Source organism: Macaca nemestrina, chromosome 10, assembly GCF_043159975.1.
Source record: "Macaca nemestrina isolate mMacNem1 chromosome 10, mMacNem.hap1, whole genome shotgun sequence".
NCBI lineage: Eukaryota > Metazoa > Chordata > Mammalia > Primates > Cercopithecidae > Macaca > Macaca nemestrina.
Window position 1 is genome coordinate 78,461,168 of NC_092134.1, and position 17,662 is coordinate 78,478,829.

General features: G+C 40.2%; 1 protein-coding gene across 4 annotated transcripts in view; it reads left to right on the forward strand.

Annotated features, from left to right (window-relative positions):
* The window catches only part of LOC105474210 (thymocyte expressed, positive selection associated 1), a 34,495-nt gene extending 17,730 nt beyond the window's left edge, over positions 1–16,765 (forward strand). For all 4 annotated transcript variants that reach the window (XM_011728694.2, XM_011728692.3, XM_024790512.2 and 1 more), the window contains 6 exons: positions 342–378; positions 622–720; positions 2,822–3,030; positions 3,537–4,348; positions 5,513–5,612; positions 16,446–16,765. In XM_011728694.2, coding sequence (XP_011726996.1) covers positions 342–378; positions 622–720; positions 2,822–3,030; positions 3,537–4,348; positions 5,513–5,611 — 1,256 coding nt within the window. In that variant the 3' untranslated portion in view covers position 5,612; positions 16,446–16,765. The remainder of the gene's footprint in view (positions 1–341; positions 379–621; positions 721–2,821; positions 3,031–3,536; positions 4,349–5,512; positions 5,613–16,445) is intronic.
* The last annotated feature ends 897 nt before the right edge of the window (positions 16,766–17,662 follow it).

Here is a 17,662-nt window from a genome sequence, read left to right on the forward strand (position 1 = left end):
CCTGGGACCTGTAAAGACTTGTGTAGGGGGACAGGAACACTAGCCAGGAGGACCAAATGACTCTATCCTTTTTAGCACAGAGGGGCTCTTGCCTAGACATCAGTCATGGGTCAGAAGTTCAGAGGCTTAAGGCCAGTTACTCTCTGGCATATCTGTTCCTATTCCAGAACTGTGTTAGGTAATCTTGAGGCCCCAAGAAGTACAGAATTCATGGGGTCCAGCTAGTCTGTCACAGTGACAAAAGGAAACGGAGGGGACTGAGTTTTAAGTTCAGAGGGGCAACGCAGGTGATTTTCATTTTCCCTTCTAATTTGTTCTTTGCTTCTCTGTTTCTTGTCCAGCCACACTACTGGCCGCCAATGGCAAACTCTTCTCCAGGTAAGTGTTAGGTTCAACCAGGGCAAATGATGTCTCCTTTAAAAATCAGTGAATTGGGGTAGGTCAAAGAGATTAAAATAAAGACCTAAAGATTCACATTAGAAAGTGAGACTTTCCAACGAACAACAACTACATAGACTAAAAGGTACCCATCAGGGGGTGAATAAGCCCAGCAGGGATTCCTTGAAGCCAGGGTGCAAACTGGAAATAAGATTTGTATGACATCAGCTTTGATCTCTGCAGGAGTTTCCTCGAGACAGCCAGGCCTTTCCAGCTACTTGATCTTGGCTGTAGTTTGGCTTCCAGCAGCATGACTGCAGGGACCAACAAGACTAGTTCAAGGTAGGTACTAAAGTTTGGCAGGGTGGAAGGGTGGAGAAGATGAGAAGCATAGGAGAATAGAACCAAGAGCCATGGCCTCTTTTTTCTCGGATATCTTACTGGAGCTTTTATGTACTTTTACTGCATACTTGAAAAATGTGACCATATTTGTTTCAAGAATTGTGAAAGATGCAGAGGAGTCTTCTCATAGCTGAAAACTATGTGTAAAATATAGGTGTCTCCTCCCACTGAAACTTGTACCCAGGAGGTACAGTATTGGTACCATCACAGTTCCAAGACTCAGAGTAGATGCTCAGTAAACAATGCATTCGTTAATTGACTAATTTGCTGATTGAATGAAGCAATAAAATATTAATTCATTCAGACATGCAGGCCAGGCAATGACTGTATGGAATTTGAAAAAGATGAAGCAGCACTATTCACAATAGCAAAGACGTGGAACCAACCCAAATGCCCATCAGTGATAGACTGGATAAAGAAAATGTGGTACATATACACGAATACTAGGCAGCCATAAAAAGGAACACGTTCGTGTCCTTTGCAGGGACATGGATGGAGGTGGAAGCTGGTTATCCTCAGCAAACTAACACAGGAACAGAAAACCAAACACCACATGTTTTCACGTCTAAGTAGGAGCTGAATAATGAGAACACATGGACACAGGGAGGGGAACAACACACACTGGGACCCATCAGGGGGTCGGGTGAGAAGAGGGAGATCATTAGGAAAAATAGCTAATGCATGCTGGGCTTAATACCTAGGTGATGGGTTGATAGGTGCGGCAAACCACCATGGCACACGTTTACCTATGTAACAAACCTGCACATCCTGCACATGTACCCCAGAACTTAAATAAAAATAAAAATAAAAAAAGAAAAGATGAAGCAGACAAATAGCTTGACCCCAGGAGCTGAATGATTTAATAGGGTGGGCAAAATATACACACAAATAACTCTTTAAAAAAGATGAAAAGTCTGGAAAACTAGTATGATATAATGAAATGTATCTGAAATTTGAAGTCAAAATTTGAATTTGAGACCTGGTTCTGAGACTTAAATTTTGTCACATGACCAGGTTTAGTAATTTATCCTCACTGAGCCTTAGTCCTAGTTCATACCCTAGTTCAATTTAATCAGAATGTCTGGAGATGGGATTCAAATATATGCATTTTTAAAGCCTGCAAAAGTGGCCATTACATGTAGCCATGGTTGAGAAGCACTGATCCAGTTTTATGCCCACAATTCACAGATAGGGAAACTTAGGACCATGAATATAAAAGCTGGCAAGCACAAGAGTAGATCCAGGGATTCTGACTGTCCAGCTATTAGCTAAACAAGATGTTCCCTATTTGATCAAAAAGCCCAGAATACTTTCTGAAGAGAGTGATAGTGATTATTCAAAGCGTCAAATAACAAGAGCTTCCCTTAGCCTCACTGTTTGAAACACAATTACTAAGCTCTAGTGTCACCCGGGTTGGTGGAACTCCGATTTAGACGTAAATCCAGGTTGATACGATACAGGGAGAGTGCATGCACGCGATTTTCTGTGACACAGGACTTCTGTACCGAAAACAGGCTAGAAAGGAGCATACCTCTCAAAATCAGGTTTTGGATGTACTTATTGATTACTTTTTGCCCTGAGGTCAGGAATAAAAATGTTGACCTTCAGGGGTTCTATGTTTCTTACACATTCATTGCTTAGGCGTCCCACACAAAAACCACTGGGGCAAGTCGGATGGCAAATTTGGGAACTGAGCACTTAATGATTCCGCCATGAAATTTATTTGTATCTATACTGCTCTTCATTTTTCAAAATCCTTTCATATTTACTTAAATTTTTATCCATCTGCAATAAGTTGTTCAAAGTACTGTTCTAAAGTTTTATTCAGTTTTTATAACTAGGGTTGGATTGTAGTTTCCCTGTTTCAGACAGGTAATTTAGATTCAGGGAAGTGAAAGCTTCTCTCAAAGTCACAGTGAAAAGCAGAGAAATGAACAGAAAAGAATTTCAGTCTTCTGACACTTTTATTAGATATTCTGATGTTCTGAATTAACATATGTCTCAAAATTGTCCCTTATTTACCCAAACTCCCTCATTTCAGCATCTCAGAGATTCTCGACAAAGTGCAAGAAGATGCAGAAGATGTCCTCTTCAGTCTGGGCTTTTGCCAAGAGGATCACAAAGACACTTCTCGGATACCCGCCCGATTTTTCACCACCCCCTCTCAGGCCAAGGGCATTGATTTCCAGCTCTTCCTGAAGTCCCAGGTGCGGAGGATTGAAATGGAAGACCCCTGCCTCATGCTGGCCAGTGAGTATCCCTCCCAGACCCCTGCTCTATTTCCCTTACCCTTTAGATTTTCACAGCAGGACTCAGTGACTTCAAATCCTGCTTTCTCTTGGTTAGCTTTGACCCTTTGCCTATTGTGTCTATTTCCTCTTATGTCGTCTTCGTTAAAGATGGAGAACTCTGTCTGATTCTTTCTCTTAAAGAAATAGCCTTCAAGAGACTTCAGGCCATTACTGCTTCCTTTAGGCCTTCTTGCCTTTTGGTGAATCGTATCAGCATGATGTCTATAAATCTTATCCCTCTTTTTTATTTCCCAGTTGGAATATCTACACGGGATGGGGTGCCAAGAAATCATGAAATTCAAGAAAAAGAACCCTGGGTGTTAGAAATCTAAAAGGGAGAAACACTAGTAGGAAAATTGGAAGCTTCTCCTTGAATTTTGAGCTTTGGGGAGCCTTCTGAAGGGAATGATTTAAGAAAATTTGCTGATGAACCCCAGACTCACCATCTTTAACTCTTTTACCCAGGCAGGTTTAAGCAGGTGCAAACACTGGCTGTCACAGCTGATGCCTTCTTCTGTCTCTACTCCTACGTATCTAAGACACCCGTCCAAAAGTTCACACCATCCCACATGTTCTGGAATTGCAACCATCCAACTGATGTGCCATCCATCAGGATTCTGTCCCGAGAGCCTGAACCCCACTCACCCAGAGACCGCCTTCGGAAAGCCATCTCCAAGATGTGTCTGTACACATGCCCCCGAGATCGGCCACCACCACCCCACAACACCCCCAGAAAGAACAGTTTGGACCAAGTTGTGTTGGAAGTGATGGACAAAGTGAAAGAAGAGAAGCAGGTCCTCCAGCAAGACTCTGATTTGGGACAATTCTCACAGGAAGATCCTGTGCCCCCTGTTGAGGGTGAAAAGCTGCCCACTTCTCCCTATCCATGTGTCCTCTGCTGCAAAGAGGAAACACAGCAAGGGATGTCCACAGTGCTAGCACCATCGCAAACTCTGGATTCGAACCCCAAGGTACCCTGTTGCACACATTCTCTGCCCATAGAAGATCCACAGTGGAGCACAGACCCAGCTCAGATAAGGAGAGAGCTGTGTAGTCTACCAGCCACCAATACGGAAACCCATCCAGCCAAGGATGAGACTTTCTGGAAAAGAAAGAGCAGAGCAAGAAAGAGCCTGTTCCAGAAGAATCTCATGGGCAGGAAGGTTAAGTCCTTGGACCTGTCCATCACCCAGCAGAAATGGAAGCAGAGTGTAGACAGACCAGAACTGCGTCGGTCTTTAAGCCAGCAGCCACAGGACACTTTTGACTTGGAGGAGGTAAGTGGGTTGGAGGTGAGGGAGAGACTGGCAGAGAAAGGCTGTAGATTCTTTCCCAGAAGATGAAGGGTTAGGACCCTTGGGGGAAAAAAAATCCAGGCTTCCTGTCCTAGCCAGATATATACTTTCTGATTTGAATTCAGGTTTAATATACAGGGAGAAAGAGAAAGAGGCCTGGTTTCCTAAGAGCAGTCAAGTTTTCAGAGCTCCTTTGGTAATACTTACCTGATCTGATTGCCATTTAATGTTCTCATTAAGTACACCTGTCATTACCATTTGCTGTGGTCCTCATAAGATTACAAATGGAGAGCAGTTTTACACAAAGCTAACCACTCTTAAATAAAATAAATTCTCCCTTACCTTGACAAATATCTAACCATAAAGACCTAGAAGTCCAGATTTCAATCTAGGATTCTCAGACTCTTAGGACTTCTGTGCTAGAACGTGACAGTGTGAGCAGAACCACTCCCCAGCTCCTGACCTGTCCCCTTCTCTTCCCATGCCCAGACCTGTCCTATACCATCAGGGACCTTGCATGCCCATGTTTGGTCACCCGAGCCTGCACATCCAAATGCCACAAGCTCCCACCTACACAAACAGCCATCAGTCATCATTCGGGCCTAGGTTGCATACAATACTGGAGAGGTCAGCCCTTGAGAGAGCAGTCATCAGTCAAAACCAGTGCACATTCCTGCAACCGGCTTGGGGCCATTTGACCAGCAAACCTTGTGATTCTGGGTAACCAAAGAACGTTCTAAAACGAATAGTGCAGGACACATGGGCACATTCTCTAAGTCCACCAACTCTTTACATTGTCTAAGTTCACCAACTCTTCTGACCCTCTAAAACTCAGAACTCCTCTTGCCTGGGTCTATGGAAGGTACTTCCATGAGGTATTGGGATCTCTTTAAAAAGCTTTTTAATCCTTGCCACAAAAGAAGCCGTGATTATTTGAAATATCACTTGCATGTATGTCACCTCTCCTTGAATGTAGAGCCACACCTCAGCTCCTGCCTTCCTCATTACTGTGTCCCTGACACCACAGAAGAGGGTGTCTCTCAAATACACTCAGCCTCCTTCCCCTACAGCTACCTGCCACCTGCACCTTTCCTTACCCCCTTTCCCCCTTGGCTCTGGCTGAGGTCTGTGGGATCTTGGTTACAGGTGCAAAGCAACAGTGAAGAGGAGGAGAGTCAGAGTCGCTGGCCCAGCAGACAGAGGCACCCGCCCCACCACCAGGCTTTTGCTGGCAAAGACTCGTGAAGTAAGTGGGCCTCTCTCAGGCAGTTCTCAAACCTGGCTGCACATTGTAATCAAATGAGGAAGGTTTTAAAAAAAAAAATACCCATAATAAAGGGTCCCACATCCTGTGGTTCTGATTTAATTGGAAACCAATGACTAATTATTTTAAGCTTCCAGGTGATTCTATTATGGCTGGAAAATACTTCTCTAGATCAATGATGCTCAGGCTTTGGCAGCCACCACAATCACGTGGAGGGCTTGTTAAAATACAAATGACTGAGGCCGGGCGCGGTGGCTCACGCCTGTAATCCCAGCACTTTGGGAGGCCGAGGCGGGCGGATCACAAGGTCAGGAGAAGGAGACCACGGTGAAACCCCGGCTCTACTAAAAATACAAAAAATTAGCCGGGCGCGGTTGTGGGCGCCTGTAGTCCCAGCTACTCGGGAGGCTGAGGCAGGAGAATGGCGTGAACCCGGGAGGCGGAGCTTGCAGTGAGCCGAGATCGCGCCACTGCACTCCAGCCTGGGCGACAGAGCGAGACTCCGTCTCAAAAAAAAAAAAAAAAAAAAAAATACAAATGACTGGATCCCAACTCCCAGAGTGTCTGATTGAGTTGGCCTGGATAGAACCAAAGAATTTGCATTTCTAAGAAGTTCTCAGGTGATGCTATTGCTGCTGGTCTGGTAATCACAGTCTGAGAAATGCTGTTCCTGAGACATTGTGTAGAACTTTAATATTCAAAATGTAGTCTACAGATACAAGCAGCATCAGCATCCCCTGGGATTCTGTTAGAAATGTGGACTGTCAGCCCCTACCCCAGACGTAATGAATCACAGTTTTACCAAGATCTTTAGGTTAGATAATTCATTGCATATTGAAGTTTGAAACGCATTGTAGTAGAAGTTTTGTAACAGGTGAGGACCAGCCATGGCAATCAATATCCCAACACCTGCTTTCAGCTATGTTCTAATCAGCCCACATCATTGGACTCGGCAGACTCCTCAGTGTACCTCCCAGTTATGCTCATTTAGGGTCTGATCTCCTTTCTGCAACTACGGTCTGATGAGCATAGCTCTCCCTCCCCTTGTCAAAGCAGGAAATGAATTTCACACTGTTATTTATTACAGCTAAAATTTCTTTCCTCCAGATATGAGTTTTTCAGTATTAATTTTCTTTCAGAGGAATCTCTTATACCTTTAAATAGTTTGGCCAGTAATTTATTATTTAAACTAATGAAAATTAGTCTTCCTGTAGTTTTAACCACCCATCTACTACAACCACAAAGAAAATGACATAAGGGATAATGGTGTTTTCCCCAGATAGTATAAATTAAAATCTTTATTGAATTAAGTAAATAAACCTTGCTTAGAGATTCCTTTGTTTTGGATATCTGGGTACCATTTTCTGCATTTTCTAGTCCAATTGTTTTCTTGGTTAATACTCCAAAATATCAGTGGTACTTGCTCAGACACACAAATATATTTACAACTCTAACTGTTTTAATTCTAATTCTCTGTGGTTTTAGGAATCTAAAACTCTTCTTTCTCTCTTACCTACTACCAACATCTCAGGGTATATGAATCATATGTATATACTTAGTCACCCACAAAAGAGGTAAATAGCAGAAGGCATCAATATGTCATGCGCACTTCAGGAAGTTTCAGATGGTTTCAGTTGCTGGTTTGGCATGTCAGGAGTTGGAAGTGGCCACTCTGCCCAAACAATAAGTAAAAAGCTGAACAGACTGAAAAATTAGTAACCGTTCTAGACCCATCAGAGAAGTGGGTCACAGGGCAAACCACTTCCCCTCAAATTAGAGAATGGGCAAATACAAAGATTTATGACTTATCGGAGCAAAAACCTCAAAGCATAAACTCCCCCAGCAATCAGAACCACAGTAGAGAACCCGGACAATAACCGAGGAATTACTGGATGCTCAGCATGGACCAGTCTGAGAAATAAAAACTCTAGGGAGACCCAGTCATTGGGAGGCCCCTTATTTCTGGGAGTCTTACTTCTAGGAGCTCAACCAGGTTCTCACAGGAAATACTGGAGAAAAATCCCCTAGTGTTTCCAACAGGGGACGGGAGAAAGGAACCATTTTGAAATGCACCAGAGCATTGTATTCCTCTTAACAAAGTCTTCCCTCGGGAGAAACTAGATACCAAAAACCTAACCGGATGAGGTTTTATCAGAGACTAACCGACCTGAAGGAAGGGAAACATGCAACTCCAGCCTACTCTAGCCAACCCGTCCCATCAAAGGGGACAGAGAGGACTGAGAAGCACAGATGAGAGTCACAATCCAGAGGCACAGGCTCACTGGAAGACTCAGACCTAACCATAAGACCATGGAACACTTCCTTTCTCCCTAAACCTTACCACCACATTACTAAAAGCCTATTTACATCAATTTCTTTTACTCAGTACATCGTGTCTAGTTATTAAAAAAAAAAAAAAGACATAGTAAAAGGCAAAAACAGGTTGAAGAAACAGAGAAAACATTAAAACCAGTCTCAGATATGACAGGGATGTTAGGATTAGCAAACTGGAAATTTAAAACAACTCAAATGATAAGGGTTCTAATGGATAAAGTAGTCTGTGTGTAAGAACAGATGAGCAGAGAGATGGAAATCCTTAGAATAAAAAATAAATGCTAGAGATAAAAAATGGTGTCACAGAAATGAAGAATGCCTTTGATGGGCTTATTGGTGGACTGGACATGGCTGAGGAAAGAATCTCTGAGCTTGAGACTATAGCTATAAAAACCAACAAAACTTAAAAGCTAAGAGAAAAAGACTGAAAAAAAATAGAAGAGAATATCCAAGAAAGGGGACAGTTACAAAAGGTGTAACATATGCATAATGGAAATTCCAGAAGGAGAAGAAAGAGAGAAAGGAATAAAAGAAATATTTGAAACAATAACAATTGAGAATTTCCCCCAAATGAATGTCAGATACCAAACCACAGATCCAGAAAACTCAGAGAACACTGAAAAGAATAAACGCAAAAAAAAAAAAAAAAAAAAAAAAAAAAAAAAAAAAAAAAAAAAAAAAAACCAAAAATCTACACCTAAGCATGTAACTTTTAAACTACAGAAAATCAAAAATAAAGGGAAAAATCATAAAAGAAGACAGAAGGAAAAAACACCTTACCTATAAAAGAAGAAAGATAAAAATTACATGCAAATTCTTCTCAATGTGTAGTGTATACTCACTCCACAAGTAGGTTCTTGCCAAGAACTGAATATACTCTAAAATGCAGCACTTTGCTTAAGTGTCATTTGTCCAGCAGATGTCAGGCTTGCACAAGAAAAATGCCAAGATGTTCCACAAAGCAGGCTGTGTGCAGGATTTATATGGTTATACACTTCTGGGCAATCTATGCAACGCCCAGAACACAAGTTCCTCTCACAAACCTGTCCCAACTTTGTCTAAAGGTTAGTATTTTAAAATATCAGAATTGATTTGCTAGGGAGAAAGTATTGCTAGGAGTCACACATTTCCAGTACCTAACTAGATTCCATTTTCTGCCTGTGATGGGGCTTCATTACAGCATTTAAACCATTACCTGTATGTTTTAAAATGCTGCATTTTATTGATTCTAAGGCACACATTTTTCCACATTTTAACATCTCTGAAATTAGGTTGTGCCTTAAAATTCATAGTGTCAGCCAATTTAGTTGTCTTTATTTGCCTCCTTAAGTGAAAATGTAAAATAATTACGAGTCTTACAAAAGATAGTTTATCATAATCAATGAAATAGAATAAATTTATAAATTAAATACACTTTTTCTCTCAAGTAAATTAGGAAAATATTTTGTAGAATTTTTTTCTACAATTACCTAGAAAAATAAGAGAGATCTCTTCTTTCCTGACGCAGTCTTTGGCTGAGGAAGGGGTCACAGTAGTTCCCAAATTTTTCCAATGTCCTGTGCATTTGTTTAACCATCTTTTCACAAAGCTATAACCTATTTCTCTCAATCCACTCCTCTATTACCCTTTAAGAAATCTCAAGAAGAGGGGAGAGCTATAGCAACAGCTCAGTACTGCCAATATTAAAGCCTGTGTGATAAATATGGAAGGCGGAAGTTCACTCACCACAATCAAAGTCAGGGCTAAGTGGGATATTTTTTTCAGTTCTGCTGGGAAATAGTCCCACTTCTCCCTTGTTCAGAGTCTGTAATTATTTCCTGGAGATTAATGATCTTCCATTATAATGTCGTTTCAAGTCCCAGGTGTTAACTACTACTTGTTAGTAGTGGATAGGAAGTGGTAGCAGCACTCAGCCAGCCACCGTGTAGCATTGTGCAGCCCGTGCATTGCCCAGAGACACCCAGCTGAGCAGGCAAATGGGAATTAGAATCCCGCCCTACTGAGCTTGCCATCCAAAAACTCTAGGGCTTTCATCTTCTAAGAGCGTGTTCCAATTTTTTCTAATTCATTCACATAAGGTGAGTGCCTTTCTGTAATTAGCACAAGGGCACTGCTGTGGTTTGAATGAATCCTGCAAAGTTGATATATTGGAACCTCAATCCCCAGTGCAGTGCTGAGAGGTCAAACCTTTGAGAGGTGATTAGGTCATGAGGGCTCTGTCCTAGTAAATGGATTAATGTCACTATTAATCCATGTGGGAGAGGATTCATTATCTCAAGTGAGCTTTTTATAAAACCAAGTTTGGCTGTGTCTTGTTTCTTGCTCTCTCGTGCTCTTCCCCCTCCATCTTCCACCATAGGGTGATGCTACAAGGAGGCCCTCACCAGATGCGGGCTTTTAACCTTGGATTTGCCAGCTTCCAGAATTGTAAGAAATAAATTTCTCTCCTTTAAAAATTGCCGTATCTGTGGTATTGTTATGGCAACATGAAATGAAGTCAAACAGGCACCTTTCTATTGAAAGAGGACCTTGACTCCCAGCCAACAGCTTTCTTCACTTGCCACCTTCTCATTTAGTGTCTGCTTGGAAAGAGGTTTTAATCTTCCTCCAAGTTCCGAGGAAGGATGACCCACACCTTTCCTCATGATTTCCACCATGCTCAAAAATGTCAAATTCACAGCCCTTTCTATTTGTTTCCTGTGTTGACATTTAAACCACTTGACCTTTATCATGCTTATAAGAGGCAGAGCCAAGGAGAAAGTTTTTATATTTTGTTGTTCTTTTTGTTTCTTTTACCAGATCTGAGGTAGCACAGGCCAATATTTATTCTCTTTGTGAAGTGACCATATCTAGAGGTGGAAGTTCATTTTTTTGGTCAACCCTGCTGGTGGCAGCAGAAGAGACAGGAGGGACTGGGGGGAATGTTCATTCAGAGCACAAGACAAAGAAGAAAACTAGTTTGAGATACCCCCAAATGGTGGGTAACTCAAAGCACTATCTGTTTTGCGCTTGGTGGAACCTATGTAAGTTGGGTAGCTGCAGTCTTCTCTTTGATGTAAGATGGTTCTGTATGATAATATTACCAATAACAACAAATATATGTAGGTATTACTACATAGCAGACAGAATCCTTAGCACTTATGGATATTAAATCGTTTCATCCTATGATATAAGATCTTTCATTATTCCCCATTTTATAGATGATGATACTGGACACAGTTATTTTTATATCAAAATAAATTCTGAAGAGGGACTGTCAGATGTGAAGTGTAGGAAGAGATTAGACAAGGCGGAGGGACAGTGGGAGCACACCATGAAAATGTGAATATTTTTCCACCTCATTTACAATTCTTACCAACATTGTTTTGCCTCTGTTGGGAAAATATAATTAAAAACAAAATCTCCTCCCACCCCAGGAAATCACTCCACAAAGGTGCAAAAGAAAGAAAGCAGTTTTATTTTTGAATAAGCATTGAAGCAGACTATGATATGCATTACAGAACATCCACTAAACAGATTGCAAAGACAGAACGAAATCTTACCCTTGTACGTAGCCAAGCAGATACAACCCATTACATGGCTGTTGTCAAATAAACAATACTTTGTCCTCAAGTAAGGAGACTTAACAGAATCATCTGTGGCTCACAGTTCACCCTAGACTTGCCTGGTAATTGGAGTGGCCATCTGTGTCAGTCAAGTGGCTTTATGCAAAGAAAAAAATAGACTTCTCATATTTTTAAGACAGGAAGTGGTTTTGCAAGTTAAAACAAAGTGCTTAAGTTAGACGTCCACCTGCCCATGGAGACTGGAAGAGAAAGGTTCTATCTTCCTTGATAATTACATCTCAAAGGGATGGTTGTCAACCTTTGCCCATTTTTTAATTGGATGATCTATTTGTTTGTTTTGTTATTAAGTTGAAGACATTTCTTATATATTTTGGAATTATCATTTATTGAAAGAAGACATACAAGTGCCCAACAGGTATATCAAAAGATTCTCAATATCACTAATCGTCAAGAAAATGCAAATCAAAATCACAATGAAATATTACCTTAAACGTGTTAGGATGGCTATTAGTGAGAAAAAAAGATAGGTGTTGGCAAGGATGTAGAGTAACTGGAACTTCTGTACACTGTTGGTAGGAATGTAACATGGTGCAAAGGCTATGGAAAACCTTACTAAGTTTCCTACAAAAATAAAAAGTGGAACTACCATATGATGTAGCAATCCTATTTCTGGGTATTTATCCAAAAGAATTGAAATCAGGATCCTGAAGAGACATTAGCACTCCTATTTTCACTGCAGCACTATTCCCAGTGACTAAGATGTGGAAAGAAACTTAATGTCCATCAGTGGATGAATGGATAAAGAAAATGTGACATATATATACAGTGAAATATTATTCAGCCTTTAAAAGAAAGGAAGCCTTGCAATATGTGATGGCATGGATGAATCTTGTGGACGTCATCTCTCTATATAAGACTTACGTAAGACAATATTTCTGAAAATGCTATACAGTATAATTACTAGAGGCTCTTTCTACCAGAAGGACTGTGTAAAGTAGTGTGGATGAAGCCGGGACCTCCTCTTCTCTGCACATCCTCAAAAACAATGCTTACATTGCTTTTGATGTGAATGTTGACACCTGAAGTTGCGTGCCTTGGCAGCGTTGGAAGTAGCCTTGGTGATCCATTTGAACTACAACTTAGAAAATGGGGATTATGCCGGGCAAATAGAAATTATCTTTCCACCTTCCACAGCCAAGGAAAGAATGAGACAGTATAGACAAAGGGAAGACTGAGGAAGAGACAAGAAGATACAGCAGTCTTCTTTTGTCTGTGGTTTTGCATTTTGTGATTTCATTTACCTGAAATCCATTTTATACTTGAATGGGCTCAGGAAAAGAAAAGGACTTAACAAGATCATGCAACTAGTTAGTATCAGAGCCAGAACTAAGGCCCAGGTCTCCTGAAATTCAAGTCAATGCCATTTTGATCACAGCATATGGCCCTGATTGAGCAGGAGTTTAGGCTGTTACTGTGGATCAGGGCAAGCCTCACTACCTGTACTTGGATCTGACCGTCATTTACTGTGTGCCTTGACCCTTTAAGCTAAGTAGCAATTCTCTCACTACCTTTGTCACCACTGAAATGTACTTGCCTTCTTGTAAACTCACCAGCAAGAGAAGCATTATACGGAATAAACAGAAATGTTCACAGGATGCTTTGAGCACATAGTTTAGTGAAAAACATGACAAGAAAATCAGCAATTATTAATACTTTTCATTAAATGCCATAAGGACCAGAAATTAACCTCTCAGAAGATGACATTACTTTTTTTAACGATGTGTGTTGGCAAAGATGTAGCAAAGGTAAGTCTGGACAGATGCGTCCCACATTGAACAGGGAGAAGGTGACCGAGGAGAGTAGAAAAAGGAAAAGCAGAATATTGATATTCTAGGCAGAGAGAAAGATAAGTTCAAAAACAGGTGAATGGAATACCACATTGTGTTCTGAAACTACACCTTATGCCTAGTGGGAGAAAGGGGATGTGCTGGAGAAAGATCAAAACTGAAAATAAGAAAGATAAATAGAAAGGAAGTTATAAAACAAAGTCTCCTGTGTTATTTTAAGTGTTTTGATTTAGTCTAAGACAGGAACCCACTGAAAAACTTACAAAGGAAGTGATGTGATTAAATTTGTCTTTTAGAAAGATGATTCTGGCAGAAGTATGGGAGATGGACTGGGTAGGAAGCCAGCGGAGTAAGGAAAATAATTTAAGAATTGACTGCAGAAACCTAAGGAGAAATGTGATGATCAGAAATAAGCTGTAGGCAGTGGGAATGGAGGGGAGGATGAGTGAGATTCTGAGATATTTAGAAGGTAAAATGTCTAAGCTAGGACCGATTAGACTTGTGTTTGGTGGAGGAAAAATGGAATAAGGAACAGAAAGAAAGATAAGGCATACAGGTTTCCTCTTGGGCGATTAAATGGATGTAAATATCATTTTATTAAGAATGAAGTAAAATAGGAATAACACTTTGGAAGGCAAATATATTAAAGTATAATTTTCAAAAAGGTAAAATAATGACTCTCATGCAAATGTAGATAAACATGTTCAAAGACTTTACTGAACTCATTAATTACTAAAGGTACCAGCAATATGCTTGACCTGGTCCAAAGACTATTTGAGAAGTCAGTTTATACAGAGAGATAACTTAATAGATTGCCATATTAGATACAAAACTGGTTAATATTCAATAACAGCATAAACTTTATCTCTCGGATTACTGGTTCCACTGGATGGAAATTCTTTGCATCTCTACCCAACATAAATCTCTAAAGTAATCTCTGCCCTTGCAAAATTGTAAAATAGCAGTGTAAAGAGAAAGTCAAGATTAACACTGTACTGAAAGAATATCTAGTTATCTTGTTTGACTATTTAGAAAAAGCTGATGAGTTTGTATCTGAACATGGTGAGTGTAAGGTACTTCTAAAATACTATAAAAAAGAGGCCCATGTCTTCATTGGTTTTCTGTTGCTATAATAGAACATTACAAGCTGGTTATTTTACTTTATAAAAGAAATTTATTTACTACAGTTCTGGGAGCTGGGAAGTCCAAGGTTGAGGGACCACATCTGGTGAGGGCCTTCTTACTGCTTCATAACATGGCAGAGAATATCACATGGTAAAAAAGCAAGCACATGCCCTCTCAGCTCTCCCTTCCTCTTCTTATCAAGCCAACAGTCCCATCATGGGACCTCAACCTGATGAGTTTATCTAATCCTAATTGTTTCCCTAAAACCTCACCTCTTGATACTATCACGATGGCAATTAAATTCCAACATGAATTTTGGAGGGCAAACTCAAACAGCAATCCATAAGGCAGTTGGATAAAGGAATCTAGAAATTGAGGTTTTTGGAGTTCAAGGCTTACTTATAATAGGTGAAGGCGTGAGGAAAGATAGCTTACCCAAGAAAGTATGCAGAATCAGAATCTGAAGTAAAAAAGAAACTTAGAAATATTAATATTTAAGGATTTATCAAGAAACAATGTATATAAAGGAGTAATATTGATTAGAAAAAAAAAGTTGCAATTAGAAACCAAGTGATGTCTCTCTCAAGAAGGAGGGTGTAGTCTTCAGTAACATTTACCATAAAATATCCAATAGGAAAGAGAATGCAAAGATACCATTGTATTTGTGACTAGATAACAATTACTAACCTTGATAAGAATATTTTTATTTGGGTGACAAGACTTTAAAATATTAATATGAAAAGTGAGGAAGAAATGATGAAAAGAAAGTAGGTAAATAATTTTTTTCTAGGATGGGGAAAGTTTCAGCATACAGTAAATATTTCCCTGGAAAGAAAGAATCAATAGAATGGGAAAGGCCATGGTTTAGGAGGGAAGGGATTGTATGAGTCTGTTCTCACATTGCTACAAGGACCTACCTGAGAATGGGTAATTTATAGAGAAAAGAGGTTTAAATGGCTCATGGTTCCATAGGCTGTGCAGGAAGCATGGCTGTGGAGACCTCAGGAACTTTCATTCATGGCAGAAGGGGAAGGGGAAACAAGCACATATTCACATGGTCAGCAGAAGAGAGAGAAGGGGGAAGTGCTCCACACTTTTAAATAACCAGATCTCATGAGAATTCACTCACTGTCATGAGAACAGCAAGGGGGAAATCTGCTCCTATGATCCAGTCACCTCCCATGAGGTCCCACCTCCAACACTCAGGATCACAATTCAACAGGATGTTTTGGTGGGGACACAGAGCCAAACCATATCAGGGATGATGATGGTGTGAAGTCACTGAGAACTGGGATGAGATGAGATCCAAGGCACTTTTGGAGGGTGTAGCTAGCCATAAAGTAGTGTGACAGATATTTCTCTGAGATTAGAGCAAAGACAAAATGAAAAAAAAATTATATGTGTCAATACAGTTATATTGGTCATCTGGAGAGGAAGTCAAGAAAAATTCTGCCTATTTCTTTCTCTCTTTTTCCTGTAGGGTCATTACTAAAAAGTGTGAGTCAGGAAAAGAATGGTAAAAATTTGAGAATTCTACTATGGGGAAAAAACAAGAGAAATAATTATTAATAGAAAATGCATTGCTAGTTGAATAGGTGAATAATGTTAGACTCATTTCAAGGTGCAGAACATGAATTGATAGTGGTTTAGTGATATTCTCCAACAGTGCTCAGCAATCTATACAAAAGAATAAAGGTATAAATATATGCTTTTATAAGTATTAAACAGTAAGAGGTAAATTCTTGCAGGAATCTCACCTCATGATGAAAAGAACAGAAACCGTAAGTCACATGACTCTGCTGCTGCTGCTGCTAATGACTTTAAATATCACTTATAATACTGAGAAACATTTCCACAGCTGAGGTATGAAAATTCCTACTAACCTCAGTACCCAAAGTTGTTTCAAAAATGCATGATATGTATCCTTTTTATTCCCATTGCAGGCTTTCTCCGCCACCACAACAGCATGTGGTCTGACAGAAGTGGCTTCATAGAAGAACCTAATTCCAACCTCTTGCAGGAAACTGCACTGCCCTCAACATCCAGCCCCTATACCTTGGTCCTCCAAACCCCCAAATTCTGCAGGAGAAAGGCAGCATGGTACATGGGAAAGAAGACCAGACTGAGCGATTTGGAATCTACATCCTAATGCTGCCACAAGCTGCATGCACAGAAAAAGACCTTAGACACATCATTTTGTTTCTCTGTACACTGGTGTATCTACTATGTATGTATTAAAATATATAATATGGACCACAGTAAACTGGACAAAGCCTTAATTTTCTCCCAAGCTTTGACATTGCCAAGGGCAGTTAGGAGACTTCAGGATCAAGTTTAGGGGACAAGTTTGTTTCTAGTACTTTCAAAGGGCCCAAGCTAAGAGAGGAAGGACATCTCACTTTCTGGCTCTAAAAGCATGCTTCATCTCACAGTAGGATTCCCTCTATACCTCTGTTCATCCCTGTGTTCCTAACTAAATTCCAGAAAATCTTCCACAACACCAGAGTCCTATCTTTCTTCTTGAGACCTCCTTTGAAGAAATCAACTTGGAGGCTCCTCCTTAAATCCAGTTTCTTTTTCTACCCAAAATTTTGCATCTTTATAGAAAAAGAGATAAGTAGGATTCAGAGTCTCTTCTAGCCGTTGTGGGGGAAGAAAACACTATTTCTGCTGGCAGAAAACAATACAAATAATTTTTTTAAAATCATGGCATGTTTTTAAAGCTAATTAACAGCTGTAGTTTGCTTTGGAAGTTAAATGTTTTGTCAATAAACAGGGCTTGAGCACATGTAGTGCTCTCTTAGGCAGTATGTGGTTTCAGAGCATCTTGGACACATTTCTCCCCTGAGAAAGTGTTAGTATTAATAGGATGGGAGAAGTAAGATACATGCATTTCCAGAAGTGTATTATTTGGCTGCCTAATAAATTATGAGCAAAAAAAATGACAGGAAGAGAGGGACTTGAGGGAATTTGAGGGAAATCATAACTAAAAGTGAAAAGGAAAAAGTTACACCAGACATGATAAACAGAAGTTGATATTGTTCTGATGCTATTGCCAGCATTAGGGGAGAAGGCACAAACTAAATCTGATACCTAGTGAGGCAGAGACAAAGGGCTAGGGTGGAAAAATTTTAAACCATCTGTGTTTACTAATTCGCCA